The sequence below is a fragment of the Rhipicephalus microplus genome, chromosome 7, assembly GCF_043290135.1.
Source record: "Rhipicephalus microplus isolate Deutch F79 chromosome 7, USDA_Rmic, whole genome shotgun sequence".
NCBI lineage: Eukaryota > Metazoa > Arthropoda > Arachnida > Ixodida > Ixodidae > Rhipicephalus > Rhipicephalus microplus.
Window position 1 is genome coordinate 86481160 of NC_134706.1, and position 22261 is coordinate 86503420.

Genomic DNA, 22261 nt, shown 5'->3' on the forward strand with positions numbered 1-22261 from the left:
GACTTAGCGCGAGGACTAAGCTTGGACATAGCTGGCGTAGCCGCCTGGACAGAGGAGGCAATACCGGATGGCTTTGCAGTACACTGTTGTTGGGGTTGAAGTCGCTTATTTAAGAGTTCGAGTTGTTTAGTTAAAAGAGAATTTTGCTTTTGAAGTGCCGCAACTTGCTGGCGAAGGGCCGCAAGTTCGGGAGAAGGAGAATCGACAGAAGGGGGTGAGAGAGGCTTAGAAGCAGCTTTCCCTGCCCAACTGCTCACCTGAGGTACCGCCGCTGGTGCTTCGAGCGGTGGGAATGCTTGAGAGTCGACGTGGAGTGGTGGAGCCGAATGATGCAGGTTTGTGCTGCTGTCTGGCTGTGACGAACATGAGGTGGTCCCTCGAGGAGATGTTGAGGGCTGCTTGCGTTTCCGATATTTTCGGTATTTTGCCGTGCAGCCACTGGTCCCAGTCTCATGGGCGCCATGGCAGAGGAGGCACTTGGGGTGGCAATCGTGGGCATCTAGACCTGCAGGTGCGGGGGTTCCACATTTGGCACACTGGGTTGGAGTGGCGTGAGGGCACTGAGGTGGTCGATGACCGATGGTACCGCACTTGGTGCATACAGGGACCGTTTTCTTATAGGCGCGGATATACGTCGCCACGCAGTGGTAGAAGAGGAAGCGGGGTAACTTCGTGCCCTCGAAAGTCACCACCGCCGCCGCGGAATCTCCGAGTTTGCGGACCGCAAGGATAGTACGTTGAGGCCAATACAGTTCAGACTTTATCTTTTCCGGGCTTTCAGCAGGGTTTACATTGATGACGCCCTTGCATGTATCCCCTGGTGCCTTGGCGTGGCCTCGAACGGGCAGCTGCCGATCCCCCACTTGCAGCTGGAAGTCCCCGAGGAGTCGCTGTGCCATAGGCAAAATGGTGGTGCTACAGACCAAGATGTTCTGTTCCCAGATTGGCCACACTTGAATTTGCGTGGTAGTCCGGTCGCCGAGGTAGCTGCGGATGGCGTCGCCCGCGCGATCGGCCGGGACAAATGTGCGTAGCTCGCAGGGAACGCGAGGTTTAAGCACTACGATGTAGTCGTCGCGAGAGAGGCGAGGAGTTTGACGCGGACGCCACTTGCGTTGCTTCGCTGGCTGCGAGGACGGAGCAGAGGTAGGCACACCACCGGAGGGATGGCGCGCCGGCGTTCCTTGCAAGGCTGGGGAATGGTGGCCCGCCGTGGCGTCTCGTTGTTGTTGAGACGCAGACTTCGATTTCGCTTGCTTGCGTTGCCACAGTTTCACCATGTCATCGAGGTATTCATCTTCTGATGGCATAGTGTTTTCGGAGGATGAAATCTCCATGGACAGCATTTGGCTTGAGGTAGGATCATAGCCCGTAACCACGTTAGCGGCCGCCATCGCCGGGCTGAGAGCCCTTAGCGAGGCGGCGTTGTAGCCGGGAGTGAAGGACGTCCCTCAAGTTGTCAAAACTGGACCCACCTGGACGAAGGTGTTGTCTAGGCGAAGCGGAGAACTTGGCGGTGACGATAAATCCAAGTTTCAGGGGTACCAAGGTGGATGTCCGCAGAAATAGCATAAAATCTACGGAGGCGATGTGGAGTGCGTCCGTCACCATCGAGCGCTCGCAGCGCCCCCCCCCCCCCCCCCCCCGCAGCGCGGCGCGCGCCTGCAAGTATATGGGAGGACCGGTCCTGGCGTGACAACGCCAGCGCGACCCGACGAAATAGACGCCGGTGAGCACGCGCAGCGCGCCACGTCCAAATGTATTGGCGCTTTGACTGTGGCATGTAGTAATGTTCTGATATGACATGCATCTCATGATTATCATGTTTACACCCCTCACATACCTTCGTCATCCATTGACGTCACGTATTACAAAATTGGGCGTATGTGAAGCTAGCGAAATGCCCGTGAGCGCATCATGAGTGTGGCATTTAGTCATGTTGGTACATAACACGCATATCGTGATTATCATTGTTTGTATGTGTCATTTGCCTATGACGTCCATTCGCGTCTTGTAATACCGAGTTTGGTGCATGTGAAGCTATCGAACCAGCCGCGAGCGCATCATGAGCGTAGCATGTAGTCATGTTGTCAGATGACACCCATCCCATTTTATCATGTTTGCACCAGTCACATACCGTCATTATCCATTCACATACCGTAATACCTAATTTGATATATGTGATGCTAGCAAAACGGCCGCGAGCGCATCATGAGGGTGGCATGTAGTCATGTTACATGACACGCATGTTATGATTTGCATGTTAGGGTCTCTCATTTGTGTTCGCCATGCAATCATGTCATATCATACCAGTTTCGCAACGTGCCCTGTGAATGAAACCACCGCACGAGCTGCGGGACCATGAAATGTAAATCATGACATTCATGACACCCATGTCATGATTTACATTCGAAGTAGTTCTAGTGAAGTATGCGTTTAATACAGTCATATTATGCCATACCAAGTTTGGTATCGATACTAATATCGAAACAGCCAAGAGAGCTAAAAGTCGTAGGCGGATAGATAGATAGATAGACAGATAGATAGATAAAGAGTAGATAGATAGATAGATAGATAGATAGATAGATAGATAGATAGATAGATAGATAGATAAATAGATAGATAGATAGGTAAGGGCAAAGTCGCCGAAGTTTGCTAAGAAATGCTTCGCATTAAAAAAAAGTGCAGTTCGCAAAAACTAAAACAACAAGAAACCAAATCTGTTTTGAATTTTTGCCATCCAATGTTGTATTAGGACGAAAAATCTATCATTTTATTTAAACTATTTTTTATTACCAGGCCATACTGGGCAAATGCACCAATGTGGGTATGTGTCACAATCTAAAAAATTTAATGGCATTAGGATTGTTTTGTTTTTTTCGCGGGCTCCTATGCTAATCAGGAGTAGTAGGCACAGACAATGATACGTCGATGGAGAGAATGTGTAGCATAAATAGGCAGAACAAAAAGCGAAATGTAGAAGTTGTGAGCGATAATGAAAAATTTGATTGTCCACTTGCGCCCGCAAGTCTTGCCAAAACCTTGACTGTATCGAAAAAGTAATTTCTTAACAAAACCAAGAAAACAGCGAAAGCAGCGAAAGCAGCGAAGACCATGCATTGCGGATAGCTCTCATCTAGTGTACAACAGGCTCATTTCCTAGGATGATGGTTTAGAACTAAACATTTACATTGCGGTCCCAATGTGGGAGACGGGCGCTACTCGCTAAGCACGTCCTGCGGATCGAAAATTGTTTTTTTTTCATTTCATTGGCGATTGATATACGCAAACTCTCGGCAACATTTTTTGCATTTTTTGCATCTTCGTAGTTGTTTTCCAATGAAGTACACTCTAAAAAAAGAGCGAGTAAAAAGGGTACATTTTTATCCCACAACAATGATCGTCATCTATATTGCGTTCCATCCATGCGCTATCGCCCCGCGCCTGGTACATTCCGGTCACGATTGACATGCCCATTATGAGGGTTACATTGTATTCTCGATAGGAAAGTGGCCAGCGCCGAGTTTTCCAGAAAGGAAGCGCACGCAAGCCTGATGACGATTATTGTTGTGGGACAAAAAGACGCCCTTTTTACTCGATATTTTTTAGAGTTTACAAATCGATAACGTCGCCCGTGCGTAGCACGTTCTGATTGGTTGATTTGTGGGGTTTAACGTCCCAAAACAACCTTATGATTATGAAAGATGCCGTAGTGGAGGGCTCCGGAAATTTCGACCACCTGGGGATATTTAACGTGAACCCAAATTTGAGCACACGGGCCTACAACATTTCTGCCTCCATCGGAAATGCAGCCGCCGCAGCCGGGATTCGAACCCACGACCTGCGGGTCAACAGGCGAGCATAGCACGTTCTACACGCAAGAATAAAAAGGTTGGCCCCGTATCCACATGTTACACTGCCAATTTCGTCGACAGACGGTAGTCTTGCGTCTAGAGAGTAAACAAAACGTTTATTTGATGTTCTGCGCAAGAAAATCGGTGAATGGTATTCTGGAGGTGCTACGTCAGAGTGCCTCGAACGTGCAGTGGAGGTAAAGGAGTGCATCGAGTCACGTCACACGTGACACATGAGCGCCATCTAGCAGTTTTCTTGGAAAACGAAGCACGTTGCTCTGAGACGAGTGTGTGCGCCCGTCTAAGAGGTGATAAGGTGTAGAACGCAAGGCGACGGGTAGGTGCCACCACCAACTCGTTTTAGCAAAGCGTTGAAAACACTCGCTTTTTTGTGCAAGCGTTGCATGGCCAGCGCAGCGTGATAAGCGCTATGGCCCTAAAATTACTTATGTATGCTTTTTTTAGTAAAAGACGCACATGGAGTATATATACTAGTTGGTATGGCGGCCCAGACATGCGCAATTATTGATTTTTAATGGACCATTACACAAGTATGAATGCTAGACCTTGAGCAACATTGGTGGGCGCTGCGGATGGGGTCGGCCGTTTCAAGTACCCAGTGCCGTTAAGAGTGGACAAACAGACAAAAGTACAGACAGACAGACAGACAGACGGACAGACAGACGGACAGACGGACAGACAGACGGACAGACGGACAGACGGACAGACGGACAGACAGACGGACAGACAGACGGACAGACAGACAGACAGACAGACAGACAGACAGACAGACAGACAGACAGACAGACAGACCAAAATTTTTGCATTGAAGGTTCTTAAAAAAAGACTATCGCCTTTAAAAAACCGCCAGGCCAGCGCGGAATGCGCAGCACAGTCATATCGAAAGCTGGAAGAGTGGCTTTTTAAAGCCTTCATTAGGCATTTTTTTAATAACTGCTACAAGCACACTTACAGGGTACCCACTACACCATAAATTATCATAATGTTTGTGTGGAATGAAAGCAATCACTATGCCATTTTTCGCCATTTTGCGGAGAAGCGTAATATGAACTGCACACTTGCAAGAACGTTTGGGCAATTCTTTGGTTCTGTGGCTGACGACGATAGAAAATAATGCATCAGTTATCCCCCTGAGTGGGTATGATCTATGGCTGTGGATTCATTAGCATTGAAGCTTTTATATTAGCGCTATGTAAAATTCCTTTAACTATAACTTCTGTGGCTGTAGTTACAGATTCATTGTCGTCTTCGGCTAAACTGCTTTAACAGAAACGGATATTCTAAAATTATTGCGAGTACTTGTTCCTCGTCATCTGCGAAACCTGTGATTGATTTTGGTGCCGGGACACAAAGGAATAGTACTCAATGAAGTTGCGGATTCTCTGGTGAAAGCATCGCTTGTATGTCCAGCTCTCTCTCCTTCCTGTTACGGTGTTTGTTGCTGCGAGAAGGTTCAGAAAGTACGCATTATCCGTGCTTACTCCAAGTCTCGATTCATCACCGAACTTTCTGCATTTAAAATTCCCTTGGAGGAGGAAATGGCGTACAGCAAGATGGGCTGAAGTTGTAATAACCAGAGTGCGTTGTAGAATTCCTAATCTCGGAGAGGATTGAGGAAGCGCTCAGTGGGTCACATCACTGCAAAGTGATTGTCGTCTGCTTCTTCCAACCACTGATGGTTACGCATGACAGCCTACCACCTTCTCTTAAGCATCATGCATACTCTCAACGCACGAATCCAAATCTCAATTTTTACATGCACAAATCGAATTCAGTAATCTCCCCTTTTTGCTATTGCAACGAACTCGAAACTATCGAGCACTTCTTGTTGAGCTGCTGACGTTTTTTTTTTCACATAGAAAATGTAGTATCGAAATTATGTCGCGGCAGTGTGGTTTACCGGTTACGTCGGCCGTTCTGTTATTATTTGTGGCCTCTGCGCTGAGACACTCAGACAGGAATATTTTCAAAGCTGTGGAAAAGTTTATGTGACTCAAATAGATTTGGTAGGTGTTGATGCAGCCTTCCAAGTCAAAAGATCTTCAGTCTTTAGGAGCTAACCCAAAATAGTGCAACTTAAAATTACAATCATCATCATCATCAACAACAATAACAACAACATTCTGTGACGCATGGTTGTTCCTTTGCTGTTCTCTACCCACCATGGTGGTCTACTTGCTAAGGCAGTCGCCTACTGACTCCCAGAACGCGAGATGGAATCCAGGCGGCGGTGGCCTTATGTGGAGGCGAAAACGCTTAAGGTTCGTGTGTTTAGATTTATGCGCACGGGGTCTCACAGAAACGTAGGGGGGTTTCGAAACGTCAAACCACAACAACCATTATTGTTCCATCGTTTGCGGTTTGCGGTTCTAAAATGCTCTATTACTAATATTACCGTGTTTCCTTTCGGGACATGAAGCCTGCCTAAGGCCAGTTTACACCGTGTTTTCAAGCATCGCTGTAGCTCTCTGGTAGAATACTGAGCTGGCACCACGCCTGAGTTGTGCAATGCCTGGCGTCTACCTCGACCGGTATGTATTTACTGTGGAATCCATGGCAACATCTCAAGATATTGGCGACGGCGTCAACAAGATGAGAGGTGCAGCTATGACGATTTTGAAAGAAATAAATTAGCCTCTAAGACCCAAAATCGCTCATAATAATAATAATAATAATAATAATAATAATAATAATAATAATAATAATAATAATAATAATAATAATAATAATAATAATAATAATAATAATAATAATAATAATAATAATAATAATAATAATAATAATAATAATAATAATAATAATAATAATAATAATAATAATCGTAATCATTATGACTACGTCCACTGCATTGTTTGTTTGTTTGTTTCCCTGGACTGATGGCTCATACCCACTCAGGGGGATGGTCCAAGAAAGCGTAGTGCAGTTTTTCAGTGATCATTTTAGCTATGTGTAAGGAATTTGTATTATAGTATGACTAATGTAAGGAAAACCAATTAAAAAGAGAGCAAACGAGAAAAAAAATAGAAAAGTAAATTTGACAAATTTTGAGATTTCAGGTGTTGTGTTTACCACTCAGCTGCGTTTACTTCACTTTGCCATTTAGAATTTTTGGGCCGAGTAATAAATAATAAGTATTTGATTGAAGATCACAAAGGTATGCGTTTGGATGCCTGAATATAATCACAAACGGCATTGAAAGCGTCCCTGTGGCAATGTCCCAAAACTTAGGCACTGAAGCTTAGTGCAGTGTCCGCCGTCAATCGAATGCCTATTTTCAGAAATGGAATTACTAGTAACCTTTTTCGAAGTATAGCGTATCGGCGACAATACAAAAAAGAATGCTCTAGTGATTCCATTTTTCCGCAGAATGCGCAGAGGGGTGATATTGTCTGACCAGCTCTGTGCATATACAGGTTTAGGGGGGGGGGGGACACGACATCGAAATTTAGTAATTAAAACTTAGAGCTTTCCGGACTGGCTCCAGTGGGGTCGCCATGGAAACTTGAGGCAGTGATATTCTGTCCATGTTGTTACTTTTTCAATCGTATCAGTGGAGATACCACCACCACCACCACCACCACCACCACCACCACTATTGTGCCGGTTTGGCATATGAGAACGAATCAGATGTTAATGACGGCTTTTATAGTGTTTTGATTCTGCGTATAAATGCCTGTTTTGGAGGATAATGCCTAAAGGTCTATAAATGTCCATAGATGGGCGTTTCCAAAATGCGGTGCCCATATGAGCACTGTTTAAACTCAAATTTTGCTTTCGAGTGCAGTTTGAGGCGGTAAATTGACGTTTCTGAACTGTACGCAGTGCAAAATATGAGTTTCTTAGTTCACCAAACTTGCGAAAAGCAACCACTAGCAGCCGTTAATTAGGACGCGGCCGCCACCTCATCTCATTGCACTGGCATAGAGTGGGTGGTTGGAGCAGGGCGATGAGGAGGAAAGGAAATGGGGCTCAGCTTATGCAGTGGAATTAGAAGAGGAAAATGAAAGAGGGAAGATAAGAGGGGAAGAAAGGAGTGGCGTCCGCGGCTTAGAATGTGGCGGGTGGCTTTTACAGCCGGTTGCCCATTCCCGTGTTCCGAAAAAAATGCATTCTTGAAGACCTGAGTGAGTTGGGGTGTAGCGAACAAGAGGTTCCTTTGTGCAGTAGCAGCAAGAAGATGAACAGCGAATGCAAAATCTTGTAGTGCCGTTGGTGAAAAACACAGTATATATGTAAAAAAAATCAGAAATCTTGGCAGACGTGATCGTCCGTGACGAATGCTTGCATTACACTTGGCAGCTCGGAATACTCAAGCGTATTGTGAGATAATTGCGGCTGTTCACAGATCGACAAGAGAATAACCCTGCGCGATTGAACCTGTGGCCAATGCGAGGCTAAAGAACCCTTCTAGTGGTCTGGCTATAGACTCCCGTGCTGCGCTTTTCAACCATGTCGAAAATTAATGCACCCAGCAACATGTTTTTTGCGCTAAACATTACCTAGATAGACCATGTTCTGCCATCCATGCGGGAAAAAGAGCGATTCCATTGTTACGTTCAACCATAGAGGCCTTTGAGCCATCACTAAATATAACATTTTTCAATGCGAATGCATTTCTTTGTCGGGCTATGTCAGGCGACCTTCGGGATCCGTCACGCGCCACCCTCTTCAAGAGCTGTGGGCGCGCGCGCTTATTCTCGCCTCGAGCTTCCAGAGCCCCACCTGGTTGACTGGACCGTGACTTGCCACCGCCCAAATGCCAACGCCGATTTGAGACCGCTGTTTGGTTTGTTGCCTTAATAGTATTTTTTAACCGTGCCCGCTAGCTACTAGACCAGGAAACGCGTACCGCGTTTCTCGTGACAGAAAAACGACTCGTGCGGCGTACGGCTTTATTAGCTGCATGGTGTAACGAAAACACATTATTCTTCTGACACTGGGTTCTCACGTGTGAAACGCCGTTAAAGGCGGTACGCAATTCATACGCTTTTACTTATAATTCTCTTTGGGGAGGTGGGGCATTTTTTCCCCTTTCCTGTCGTAGGTATACAGGCCGCGCACATTTTTTTCCAAAGTTTGAATTTGTGTTCCAATTTATGGTGCGTATATTTACAATATTAGATGCGTAGAACTATGTTTAGCTTGTCAATTTTAGGTGCTTGAAACGCAATATATAATGCCTAAAAATCAGGCCTCTTGAACTTATTACCTTTCCTTAAAATCCGACGGATGCTGTAGCGACAGGACTCCAGCATAGTGCCTTATATTCTACAACATCTTTATGAACCGGTCTGACTTGGTAGCGGAATACGTAACTGCCACGCCTGGGTAAGACTCCTGGATGGGTCTTGTTTCATATCCTTGACATTTGTCGAGTTGAGGGCCTGTTGGAATGTCTCTTCTCACCGATGCTGAGTTGATATAGGCTGTGAAATACCTGTGGCAAATAGCCAGCCACCTGCCGCGACCAGTGGTATACGAATGAGTCTAGCATGGGACCTGAAGAAAGGAAAGGGTTTCATGAAGTACACGGCAAGATTTTCCTTTTATTCACGTCATGACGGTACATTCCTGTTCATCACATGCTCATGTCTTCCAAGAGAGCACCCAGATGCTGGCAGACAGACAGATAGATAGATAGATAGATAGATAGATAGATAGATAGATAGATAGATAGATAGATAGATAGATAGATAGATCTATATGCCTGGTTCTCTTAGAAATGCCTCTAATATAAAAACAATTAGATCAGTAATATTGACACGCGTATACTTGTTCAGTCATTTTCCTGGCTTGGCTCCTTTTCACTGGTTATGATATTTTCCTATCACTGGGCGCAAACGCCCTTCCTTGTTATCTGCTTACAAATTTCCCATTCTGCTCCGAACCTCATCAGGTTTTATACCCGAAGCTTCAAACACTGCACGTTTCAGAAAAAGTCACGTGCTGACGCAATGCAACGGGTACGTGTGTTAAGGCCTATAAACTCTTCCTGTTTGAAGCTCGGCTTCAAAGTAAGGCGTCATTATCAGCTTTATTAGCATCACTATCAACAAGATCGAATGGTGTTCAAAAATGAAGAACCATTACATTAGCTTAACTAAATCAACGATAGCATGTGGAGACTGCAATCACCGCGTTTAGCTTGATAGTACATACCATTGAAGACACGGTGAACAAAAAGCTTCCTGCCTTTCCATAAATGTTTCTACCACACGCTCCAAATTCGTGGCCATTCGATTGAAGGGCTTCGCTATGTCAGGTCGACCGCTCTTAGAAAGTGCTTATGCTTTCATCGTATAGCATGATAAGCAACGTCTTTAAACAGCACCGAGGAATTGTGCTCGTACACGAAGTGGAGTAAAAACAGCCCCTATGAAATAGCATTGTACATGAAAAAAAGAAAGAATACAAAGTTTGGGAATCAGCAGGAACGCGCGCTTGTCTAATTTAAGGTAATTGTGGAAGTCACGACGAGGTTCCGCGGAGAAGTTTACACAGCCCGAGGTGCCCGTGTGTCAAAAAAAAAAAACGATTGCCAGTAGGACTGCTCTGGATTCAATAAACAGGGTTATTATATAAAGAAGTGCGCTAGACATAGCTATATTAACAGCACGAATAATACCGCTATGTAGCTACCCAAAAGAAAGACGATAGAAAAGTCAGCTGATATGTTCACTAATTAAAAACAAAATATTGAAAACGTGAAAACGCAGAGCAGCAATGGATTGTAGCGTTATTAACAAAGTAGCATGAAAAATACCTCTCAGCTCATTACCGGTGGCCATTGAAAAGGCTAGCTTCGTAACAGTACATGTAATAATCTGAAGCTCAACTGTCGTAGTATCGTGAAGATGAGCCTTCGTACTCTCTAGACGTTGAGTTGTCGTAATATTCTGAGGTTGTGCTGTCGTAATGCTCTGAAGTTGAGCTGTCGTACTGTCCAGGCGTTGAGCTGCCATAGTGCCCTGAAGTTGAGCTGTCGTACTGTTCAGGCATTGAGCTGTCATGATGTTCTGAAGTTGAGGTGTCGTTCGGTACAGGCGTTAAGCTTTGGTATTGTTCTGAAGTTGAGCTGTTGTAATGTTCTGAAGTTGAGCTGTCGTAATTTTCTGAAGATGAGCTCTCATAATGTCCCGAAGTTGAGCTGTCGTAACCGGCAGACGTTGAACTGTCGCAATGTTCTGAAGTTGAGCTGTCGTAATGTGCAGACATGGAACTGTCGTAATGTGCTGAAGTTGAGCTGTCGTAGTATCCAGATGTTGAACTGTCGTAGTGAACTTCAGTGGAGCTCTCATAACGTCCAGTTGTTGAACTATCGTAACGTATTGACGTTGAGTGGTCGTAATGTTCTGAAGTTAACCCGCTGGTTGTGGCAGAGCCTGTGGCGTTTCGGTTCGGCGTTGTGGACGCCTCCTCTTTTGGAACCACCAACACCCGAGACTCGCCTGGAATCATTGTTGTTATGGCCATCATGTCATCCGCGCCTGCAAGTAGAAAAAAAGTGTGGTCTGTTTCATAGGTTATATTATCGCTTTTTATGTATGTATGTATGTATGTATGTATGTATGTATGTATGTATGTATGTATGTATGTATGTATGTATGTATGTATGTATGTATGTATGTATGTATGTATGTATGTATGTATGTATGTACGTCCGTACATACGCAAGTATGTATGTATACATGCGTGCATGTGTGTATGTATATTTGATTGATATGTGGGGTTGAACGTCCCAAAACCACCATATGATTTTAAGAGGCGCCGTAGTGGAGGGCTCCGGAAATTTCGACCACCTGGGGTTCTTTAACGTGCGCCCAAATCTGCGCACACGGGCCTGCAACATTTCCGCCTCCATCGGAAATGCAGCCGCTGCAGCCGGGATTTGATCCCGCGACCTGCAGGTCAGCAGCCGAGTACCTTAGCCACTAGACCACCACGGCGGGCCATGTGTATGTATGTATGTATGTATGTATGTATGTATGTATGTATGTATGTATGTATGTATGTATGTATGTATGTATGTATGTATGTATGTATGTATGTATGTATGTATGTGTATGTGTGTATGTATGTATGTATGTATGTATGTATGTATGTATGTATGTATGTATGTATGTATGTATGTATGTATGTATGTATGTATGTATGTATGTATGTATGTATGTATGTATGTATGTATGTATGTATGTATGTATGTATGTATGTATGTATGTATGTGTATGTATGTATGTATGTATGTATGTATGTATGTATGTATGTATGTATGTATGTATGTATGTATGTATGTATGTATGTATGTATGTATGTATGTATGTATGTATGTATGTATGTATGTATGTATGTATGTATGTATGTATGTATGTATGTATGTATGTATGTATGTATGTATGTATGTATGTATGTGTATGTGTGTATGAATGCATGTATGTAAATTTGAGTGCAAAAAATTTCGCACACGTCTACAACGTTCTTACATCATGGTCACGTGTAATTAGTTTATAGTAGAGACACTGTCAACACTACAAGTAGTTCAGAGGGAAATATTACGAAATACAACTGAATCCTCATCCAACGTTATTCAAGTGCACCTATACTTTTTCTCTCAGAGTCAATGTTGCGGTAAAGCTGTATTTTATGATATCCACTTACACAAATTTTGCTTTATTATTAATACAATATATCAAGATGCGTGTTTCACCGGAAAATTAGTGGGTCGTTTACACGCTTATTTTGAGACTGATCTGACTGACGTGAGCGATGCTAGAGAGACGAATTCGGAAAATGTTGCTTAAATGTAAAAATAAAAATAGACCTATGCACGACTCTTAATTTTGTATTTGCAATAGGATCATTAGGTTACGCATTACGAATTCTGCAGTAAGCAACGTTCGGCACGTGAGCTTATTGAAGCGTGATTTTGAAAGCCGGAGACAGCTATGTCTAAAGCCCTTAGCATTACCTTAAATCTGAGGCCCAATATTTTCATGTTCAAAAAGGGATAATTTTCATGTGCCTAATTACGCACATGTGGTTATTACCTAATATATCTCGCGTTTTCCGATAAAAGCCAAGTTGCTAGTATGCGCTTCTTTCGTCCTTTTCTGTTCTGTTGGCGTCTTGGTCTTATTTCCTTTTGTGCAGTTTTTTTTCCACAGTTATTTCGATAATATTCATTTCAACACAACATGCGCGCTCACCCATGAAACTGAAGAGAACCAGTGCCGTCCCGATAGCGACGAAGATGCAGGCCAGGATCACGGCGGCCCACTTCCATAGGCTGGAGGGCGACTTATCACTACCAGAAAGAGGAAAATAAAATGGCGCACAAGTAACAAGCAGTTATACCTCAGAGATCTTCAATAACTCCTTAGTAGATAGACTGCACTGGCACGAGCTGCCAGCTAGAATGTGCCAGTGTCTTAACATATTTCGCAAATGAATCGAAAGAGTTCACTTTGAAAGTGCGAGTACATGGTATCATGTGCTTTCTCACGTGGCGCCTATGGTTCACGCTAAACAAACGTTAGTCAGTTGGCCTTGCAGTTTACTCGATGTCAGACCTCTTCACCCATTCGCTGGACGACTGTTCAGGTTGGTGAACGCATACGTCTCTGATATAGCCACAAGAAATCATGCACTCATTTATTGGAGGGGACTTTCCGTCAGAACATCACGCATAACAAAGTGGCCGACCACCTTAACAACTTGTTTCTGTCAAAAAGAGAAATTGTTCTATAACCTCTACATCCGAGAGTATGCCCCTACGGAAACTTGATATTTGACAACAGCCACCACTTGAAAGTCACTGTGATCCCATTTAACAATCACATATTGCAGAGCTTGAATGAGATACAAAGACGTGATAATGTAAGGGTGCTGTTTCAGCTTGATAACCCATATGCAATTAATATTATGCACAGAATGCAAGTGTGCTTTCGTATTAAAAAGCGTATCGATATTTTCGATAAATGTCTGACAGGCGGCTTTTATGACATTTTCGTTTACCTGCGGTAACTACTTTATAGGACAGGCAGGAAGATAAACGAATGACCGCTTGACAGAGTGTAGAAAAAGTAAGTGACACGTGCTGAATTTGTTCATATAGCGTGTGTAGGAGTATTTCGAATGCTTACCACCTTGCTTTATAGGAGTTCATAATTGTTGCAGAAAATAACAGGAATTTATAAAACCACCAAAAAAAACAAGCATACATTTCCAGTCGGAAACCGTTAAATAAGCAAACTTGCACTTTCTTGGTCGTATGAAAAAAAGTGTATTAGCGAACACCTGGAGGAACCAATCCTTTTACAATATATAATCTGGGATATTCGTCATTTTCTATTTTTCCCCTCTTACCCGTTTTAAGAATGCTTACCACCTTGCTTTATAGGAGTTCATAATTGTTGCAGAAAATAACAGGAATTTATAAAACCACCAAAAAAAAACAAGCATACATTTCCAGTCAAAAACCGTTAAATAAGCAAACTTGCACTTTCTTGGTCGTATGAAAAAAAGTGTATTAGCGAACACCTGGAGGAACCAATCCTTTTACAATATATAATCTGGGATATTCGTCATTTTCTATTTTTCCCCTCTTACCCGTTTTAAGTGTCATTTCAGTTATTCAGTCAAATGAAACCTGACACCATTTTCAGCGTGAATTTGTGTTCCTATACGCGAGGTCAATCTCTAGTGTTAAACACGGCTGTCCAAGTACACGAAAGCAAAATATTGACAGCTAGCGCTTGCGTCTGTTGGTCGCACATTTTCGTGTCCTTGTTTACGGTACCACTACGCTACTCGTAATTATTTCATGATGCATCAACGAGCACCTAAGTACCTTGATTTTACTTCGGTGGAGACGGTTGTTGCTCTGGTCCCTGTAGGCCCATGCCTGCATGTCATGAAGAAATACGCATGAAAAGGGCATACAGGGGCGAAGTCAACAAACAAGTAGCCACTAAGAGTAACAAAACTGACTGCGAAATCAGGTTATTACGCGTGGAGAAGCCCAACAGGTACGTTGTGTTGACTGGGAATTTTATTGCACCTTGATTATCACTGCTTTGTGGTATCGAATCTAGCCTACTTTGGCAAAGAGGAAATGTGTGCGCGTTTCCCTGGTGCTTGGTGGTTCTTTCCACTCATACTAAGATACCAAGTGCATTGTAGAGCATTTCGTGACGCCATCTACCCTAGAAGCCACTGTGATCATCATCGCCCTCCGTGTTCTCGTCATCGTCTCGACGGATAGTGGGTACCTTGCACGACCTCTTCCGTGATGGCAGAAAAAGAATGTGCTCTAGAAGCCACCTATTATTAGTTGTCATGAGCATTCTCGCCATCGTCATGATATATAGTGTGTACATCACATGATATGTGCCGTGAGGCCTAAAGAGATTGTGTGGTCTGGAACGCAGTTGTTCTTCGTTGTCATGAGCATCATGGCCATCATCATGACATATATCGGGTACCTTGCATAACCTGCGTCGTGATGGCAGAAAGAAAATGTGCGGCGTGGAACGCGTTTGTTCGTCATCGTCATAAGCATCATCGCCAGCATCATTGTCAGGGGTGACTATGGCCCACAACGCCAAGGGACAAGCCTCGACTTTAAAAAGCTTTAGCCCCCAAAATTCGTTACGTCAATAGGACGTCACTGCGGCGTCACTGATGTCGTAACTGTTACGTGACATGTTCATGCCATCACATCATATCAATGCTTTGTCAAAGGTGGGCCGATCGTGGAGAACAGATGAAGGGGCTTATTGGCGGCAACATTTCCTGAAACTTGTCACACACAACAAAGATTTTTCTTCCAATTTCTTTGTCCGTGTCTTCTTTTGTGCGCCAAAAGTTCCACCATAGCGAAGGCATCGCAAGAAGAGGGGACGTACTGAAAGCTTTCAAGGCCCCGGAAAGTCACGTTAGTTGTAGAAAGCCAATATAAGAAAGCGTAGGAGGGTCACAAACTTGGCTTAAAAGAAGAAGCAAAACATGGTTTTCGCTGTCCAGTCGACTGACTTCCTAAATCGTCTCCGCAAGGAATAATGAGGTAATCACAGTCATGCTACGGCACTATTGGATAGGCCTATCCGCTTCATAGAGCTGTTACAAGTTATGTTTTAACTAGGAGGATGTTCTTAGTCGAGGCTTCCCTGTCTGTTAGCGTAACGCTCGTCACGGTGTGTTGTAACGTGGTGGAAGAGCTTGGTAAGAGAGGAACGGCTGCCGCGTGCCAAAATGGGCAAAGGTCAAAAGGTGCACCGTTGAGAGGCACACAAATACAGGTGAGGGTGTGCGTGAAGGAGAAAGGCATCAATTATGCTTTTTCGAGAGTGTTCCAGAAGTGGAAATGGCTCTACAATTTTGTCGATCTGTGTTGAACTTCTCCTAGCAATGGGCTTGTGCAGCTCGCACGAATAAAAAATATTTTAAGCAAATAAGAAAGGTCGAGGTAGCAAAGCTGTGGCTGCTCATGAAAGGGTGACATTTAATATGCACGTTTATACTAAAATCGAAACAACTCGAGACGAAGGGGATGCTTTTTACTCGAGTTGGCTTTTTATTATTTAGGTGAGTATTGCGAATATTATGGCTTCACAGACAGAATGACAACCGAATCATACACGCACACGAATGCTCCGAGCAGGACATATTACAGGAGATCAAGGAGCGGTGCATTTATTCTACCCGGTCGCAAGCACATCTTCCTCACGGAGGCGCAGACAACCAAATCTTAGACAGATCGATCTGTGAGTAAGAGATCAGGGTCGTTTTACATACACTGAACACAAAATTGATGCTTGGGCCTGACGGGATTATAAACAACACGCCGATGAATATCGAGCATAAATCAAGAAAAAGCTCACTGCGGACGTCAATACGAGATGAGGAGAAAGAAAGATGTCCCAACACTGGAAGACTGCGCACATCGGGTTAATACGGATGCCGGGTGAATGCCTGCAGTTAGAGAACTTCAGGCCAATCTCACTGACTTCATTCCTGGGAAAGGTAATGAAGCACGTGGTTCTAACAAGGATGGGTAACTCTCTCGAGGGCCATGACCTGCTTTTTCTCAGGATGTTGGGGTTCAGAAGAAACTTCGCCATGGTGGACCAGATGCTGCAGATAAAAGACCAGGTGATACATAGCCCCACGAGACCCACCAAAGTCATACTTGGCCTGGAGATGAAGAAGGTTTTTGATAACGCAACGCACTCACCCAAACTGGCCAAAATGCAGGACCTGGGCCTTGGCAAACGAACATAGAACTATGTCAGAGATTTTCGAGCAAATAGAAATGCCAAGCTTACATTCGGGTAGCTCAGTTCTGAGGAAATAGAATCGGGAAGCACCGTTACACCGCAAGGATCAGTATTATTGACCATGATTTTTAACATAGCTATCGAGTGGTTGCCAGCCAAGCTACAAGATAACGGAGAGCTCATTCACAGCCTTTACGCCGACGACATTAAGCTGTGGGTTACGAAGAGCTGTGACAAGACATAGAACAGTCGTTAAAACGTGTGATCGAGACAGTTGAGCGATATTTGAAGAATACTAGCCCAAGCTGCTCAGTGGTAGAATCACAACTTCAAGTTCACAAACTCACGCGAAGGTGCCGCAAGCCGAACTGTGAAGTAAATGATGAAGATCTCAGTAGACATATGACTAATGACATCTGATGGGCGGCCCATGCCGAGGATCGATATATGTGTTCTTGGCTTACAGATCACGGTAAATGGCCACGACTCGCCACGATGGTCTAGTGCCTAAAGCCCTCGACTGCCGACCCGAAGGTTCCGGGATCAAAACCCCGCCTTTGCAGTCGCATTATCGATGGAGGCGAAAATGCTTCAGGACCGTGTGCTCAGATTTAGGAGCACGTTGAAGAACTTCAAGTGGTCGATATTTTCGGAACCTTTAACCGAGGTGTCTCTCATAATCATACAGTGGTTTTGGGACGTTCAACCACCAAAAATATTAATTAATGATAAATGGCCTTAACGAAGACACTATCAGAAGAAGACTACTTAGGCGGGTAAAAGACAGACATAGCGAAATAAAAGAGGGCAACATGAGAACGTTAGTTCATGCCTTCGTAGTGAGCCGAATAACGTACCCAGCATCCTACCTCAAGTAAGATGCTGCAAAAGGCATATTGTAATGTTTCATCAGGAAGGCGTACCAACAGGTAATAGGACTACCGATCAACACAAGCAAAAGTAAATTACTTGATCTGGGTCTCCACAACACTCTAGAGGGATTGGTTGAGGCACAAAGAATAGTGCAGTAGGGGCACCTTTCTAGAAGCCCAACAGTGGACACATACAGAGAACTTAGGAATCGGCTACCTCGCTCAGGACGGGGTCTGACCCGACGTAACAAGCAATGTCAAGGATATGTTGGTCATCTTTTTTTTTTGCCGAAGAACGAGTACCACGAATACCACAGGAATAGACGGGAACAGAGAGCACAGGACATGCAAAAGAAACATGACAAATGTCTATTTTTGCCATGCTATTGTCTACGGCACGGCAAATGCCTACATTTGCCGTGGCGGTGTCCACGAGGCAGTGCTCGTGGACACCGCCAGGTATGTGCGCAGGCGTGACTTCGCGGCTGCTGTTATAGTAATTGAGAACGCTTGCAAGATTAGCGTCACTGTATGAGAGGAGCAAGTGTAGACAGTAGAGGAACTGGCTATCGTGCTCGCAGTGGCCCCCACCACGGCCTAAGTGGTTATCAGCGACTGCCAGACGGCAGTCCGCAACTTCGTCAACGACCACGTTTCGCCGAAGAAGTTACGAATTTTACTTGCCGGCTAAATTGAAAGTAGGCACGTTCAGGTATCATGAGCACCCGCCTACATTAACTCACTCACCTGCGAAAAGGCAGCGCATGGCGCGGCTCGAGGGCTGACGCCCTGAGCCGCCATCGTCAGCACCACCGCCTCAACCACGACGTTGGGTGAAAAATGGGAGTGGGAGGATACCCTCACCAGTTTTAAAAATATGACACAGCGTTACAGACTTACCAAGGGCAAATTGCCGCCAGCACATCAAAAATTGAACAAAAGGCAGGTGGTCACGTGGCGAAAGCTGCCGACCAGCTCGTTTCCGAATCCAGTGATCTTGAATATTAGTTAGCCAAAGCTTTCACCATCCCATCGCAAGTTTCGCTAGGTGAGGGCTACCTTGGAACATATAATATGGGAGTGTGAGGAGTGTGACAAAACCGGGGCTTCAGACGGGGACGCAGCCTGGAACCGAACATGCTGGGAGAGCGCACTGCTCAGCCATGCCCTCGAGGACCAACTGTGGACCCTCCGGCGGGCCGAGCAAGCCCTTAGGGCTCAAGGGCTCGTGACCAACGCCTAGGCACGGATATTTGGCCAGATTCCTCAATAAGTCACCGAACTTTTTTAAGTGTGAATACACTTTATAAGCGACCCCAAACCATCCACCGCCGTCGGCGGCGTCCGCAGTCTTCTCTCTATCTTTAAAAGAAAGAGGACTTGGCGGGCCGCAGCGCGACCCTCTACCGAATAAGCCACGGACGCGACGCTGATATCGGTGTCAGTAACGCGCCTTATACCCCCTCCCCCTTTGCTCGCTGCTCCGCTCTTTTCGCTCGCTGAAGCTGCGCGCGCACCCCTTTCTTTCGCGCGCCCGCCTTCTCTCTCAGTCTCCCGTCGAGAGCGGGTCGTGCGATGGATGTCCCGGAGGCAACGCTACCATCAACAACAAATGCAGTACAACCGAATGCCAGCACTGCACCCGTCGTTGGAGGTGACGGTACCGCGGTGGTTTCGCCGACGTTGGAAGACAAGGCGGCGCTGCGAAGGGCTCGTGAGACCGAACGTAAGCGGGCGAAGTGTGCAGCGGATGCCGAACTGCGCGCTCGCGAGGCCGAGGACAAGCGGGCGAAGCGTGCAGAGGTTGCCGAACTTCGCGCTCGCGAGGCCGAGGACAAGCGGGCGAAGCGTGCAGCGGATGGTGAACTGCGCGCTCGCGAGGCCGAGATGAGGCGTCAGCATCGAGCCGCGAACGCGGCCCAAGAAGCGGAACGACAACGCAAGCGTCAGGCGGAGAAGGGCGATGAAGGCCGGCGTCAAGACGACGGATTTTAACTTTACTCCCTCTCATAGCATCACCCCGTGCATTCGCACTTAACCATGTTCACCCTCGGGGAAATGCTTGGGAGTTTTTTTAGTGAAATTGTGCGTCTCTCTCTCTCTCTCTCTCTCTCATGGGTGCCCCCTTTTTGGGCTGATAAGCCATTATTTTGCAGGATTTCAGTGACGTAGTATGAAATTATCGCGATCTTGAAAAGTACAAAACTCGCACCTAAGCGTTTTCGTTTGTTTGAGTTTCACCATCTCACCGTTTATTTATTGATACGAATACAAAGTTACAACGTTATCAATCAAATACAGTGGTACTTGAGCGCGTCTGGAAATGGTTGATAAACTATGAAGACGTTTACAAAGTTTTATGAAACGCTGAAGGATCAGAATAACATTGTATGTTTACTTACTGTTCTACGAAGGAATCTGCAATGTATACAGAAGAAAGGACAGTTTGGTGAAAGCGCGTGTTGAAGAGCAACCTTTTTATTATGCAAAGGTGGCCAACCACTAGTTGTTAGCACGAAAATCTTTGTACGAAAAACTAGTACCATACTACCAACCAGGTAGTACTTGAACAGTGATACGTGGATGAACACGGGTTCTGTCGTAGTTATCTTACAAGAATTCGTTACAAATATTTACATGACGTTAAAAGAACACAACTTCGCGCCATTGATAGGGAAACCCCATGAAGCCACATTGTTTCTCGCGAGTCGCAGGAGTAGGTAACTCACGTATCAGTAAAACACATCACAGGAATTACAAAATAGGCATAAGCAATTAAACGACATTTCTACTTTAGAAGCTCGGAGAAAGTTCAGTCGTCTTTCCTTTCTTTACAATTGTTTGTGTGGTATTGTAAAAATTGATCTCCCTGACTGTGTTAAACCGCTCTCAGTACGACGTACTCGTCATGGTCATGAACATGCTCTAACCCGAATTTTCGCCCAATCAAATGCTTTTAAATATAGTTTTTTTCCTAGAACTGTCGATGACTGGAATTGTTTGCCGTGTGACATCTTTCATTCTAATAAGTCTCTTGGTGACCTTGAGCGTCACCTTTCTTAACCTTTTGTTTCTTTTGTATTGTTGTCTGTTGTTTTCTTCAATTACGTTTTGATGTATCCACACCTGCTTGGGCCAGCACATTGGCCTGCAGTATTGTGAAATAAATAAATAAATAAATAAAATAAATAAGAGTATTTTCGTCAGTGGCTGAAAAGAATTCCCCAAAACTTCAATATTCAAGCTTTCAAGTTTTGGACAGGAGATCACATGTTTTCACTCACTTTCCCACAGTAGCAAGCTAAAAGTAGCGCACTAGCGGTTTCCTAGGGATTCATTGCTTTTACAGATGTGCGTTGCTGTTACAGATGTGCGTCCCTGAGGAAGCACGCGCGAAATGAGCATAGACTGGACGAGTGCGTACTATGAACTGCCATAGCTCGACGCTTACCTCGCGCCGTATAAACAAAAAGAAAGGTGCACGAAACAAACGCTCAAGTATACACAGAACCTGCACGAACAACTGTCCCAATTGTTATTTTTTCCTGTGTGAGCAGCGTGTTTCTTCGTAAATGCGGCCACGGGAGCGAGCGAAGTGACCTTTGGGCTCCCTCTGGAGAATCAAAACACGAGTCTGATAAGCGCGCGCAGGAGAGACCACGCTCCGTGGAGGCGGTGCTCTCCGAAACGCGAGATTCAATGACCTTGAGAGGGCCCAACACGCGCTAGTCACGCCATCTCACTACTTATGACAAAAATGCACTGAATCTGCCTAGCTCTGAGAACTGCCAAATCGTGATTTTCTGCATATAAATGGCTTGCCATCGGCATTCTCGACTGCATGCGCATTGTGGCGTAGTGGTTATCGCCGTGCGCTGTTGTTCGAGAGGTCACTCATTGGACGCCCCATGGCAACACTTTTGCACATCCCCTTTTTCGCAGTCTGTTATCATGTATTCTGCAACATCATATTCGTGACAGAAATAAGTAAGCAGAGCCGTCGTGAACCCCGGCATAAAAACTTTCGTGTTAAATAACACCCATCAACGTGCTCACTGAACGTACTTACATCCCGTGTAGTTTATGAAACACCTTTGACCTGCGGAAGCACTTACACAAGACAAAAAGGGGCGATCTTTCAATGTGAGGTCCCAAGAACATAGTGAGTTAGTGCGCACAAACACCGGAGAGGGGAAGGCACTGAAGACTTTCACTCCAGGGGTTGCAGCTGCACGCCTAG

General features: G+C 45.1%; 1 protein-coding gene across 1 annotated transcript; it reads right to left on the reverse strand.

Moving 5' to 3' along the window:
* Positions 1-9669: 9669 nt before the first annotated feature.
* LOC142767005 (uncharacterized) lies at positions 9670-14771 on the reverse strand. Its single transcript, XM_075868221.1, has 3 exons — positions 14722-14771; positions 13079-13176; positions 9670-11362 (listed from the first exon to the last, which is right to left on the reverse strand). The coding sequence occupies exons 2-3, from the start codon at positions 13080-13082 to the stop codon at positions 10707-10709; spliced, it is 660 nt and encodes a 219-aa protein (XP_075724336.1). The 5' UTR covers positions 13083-13176; positions 14722-14771; the 3' UTR covers positions 9670-10706.
* Positions 14772-22261: the final 7490 nt, after the last annotated feature.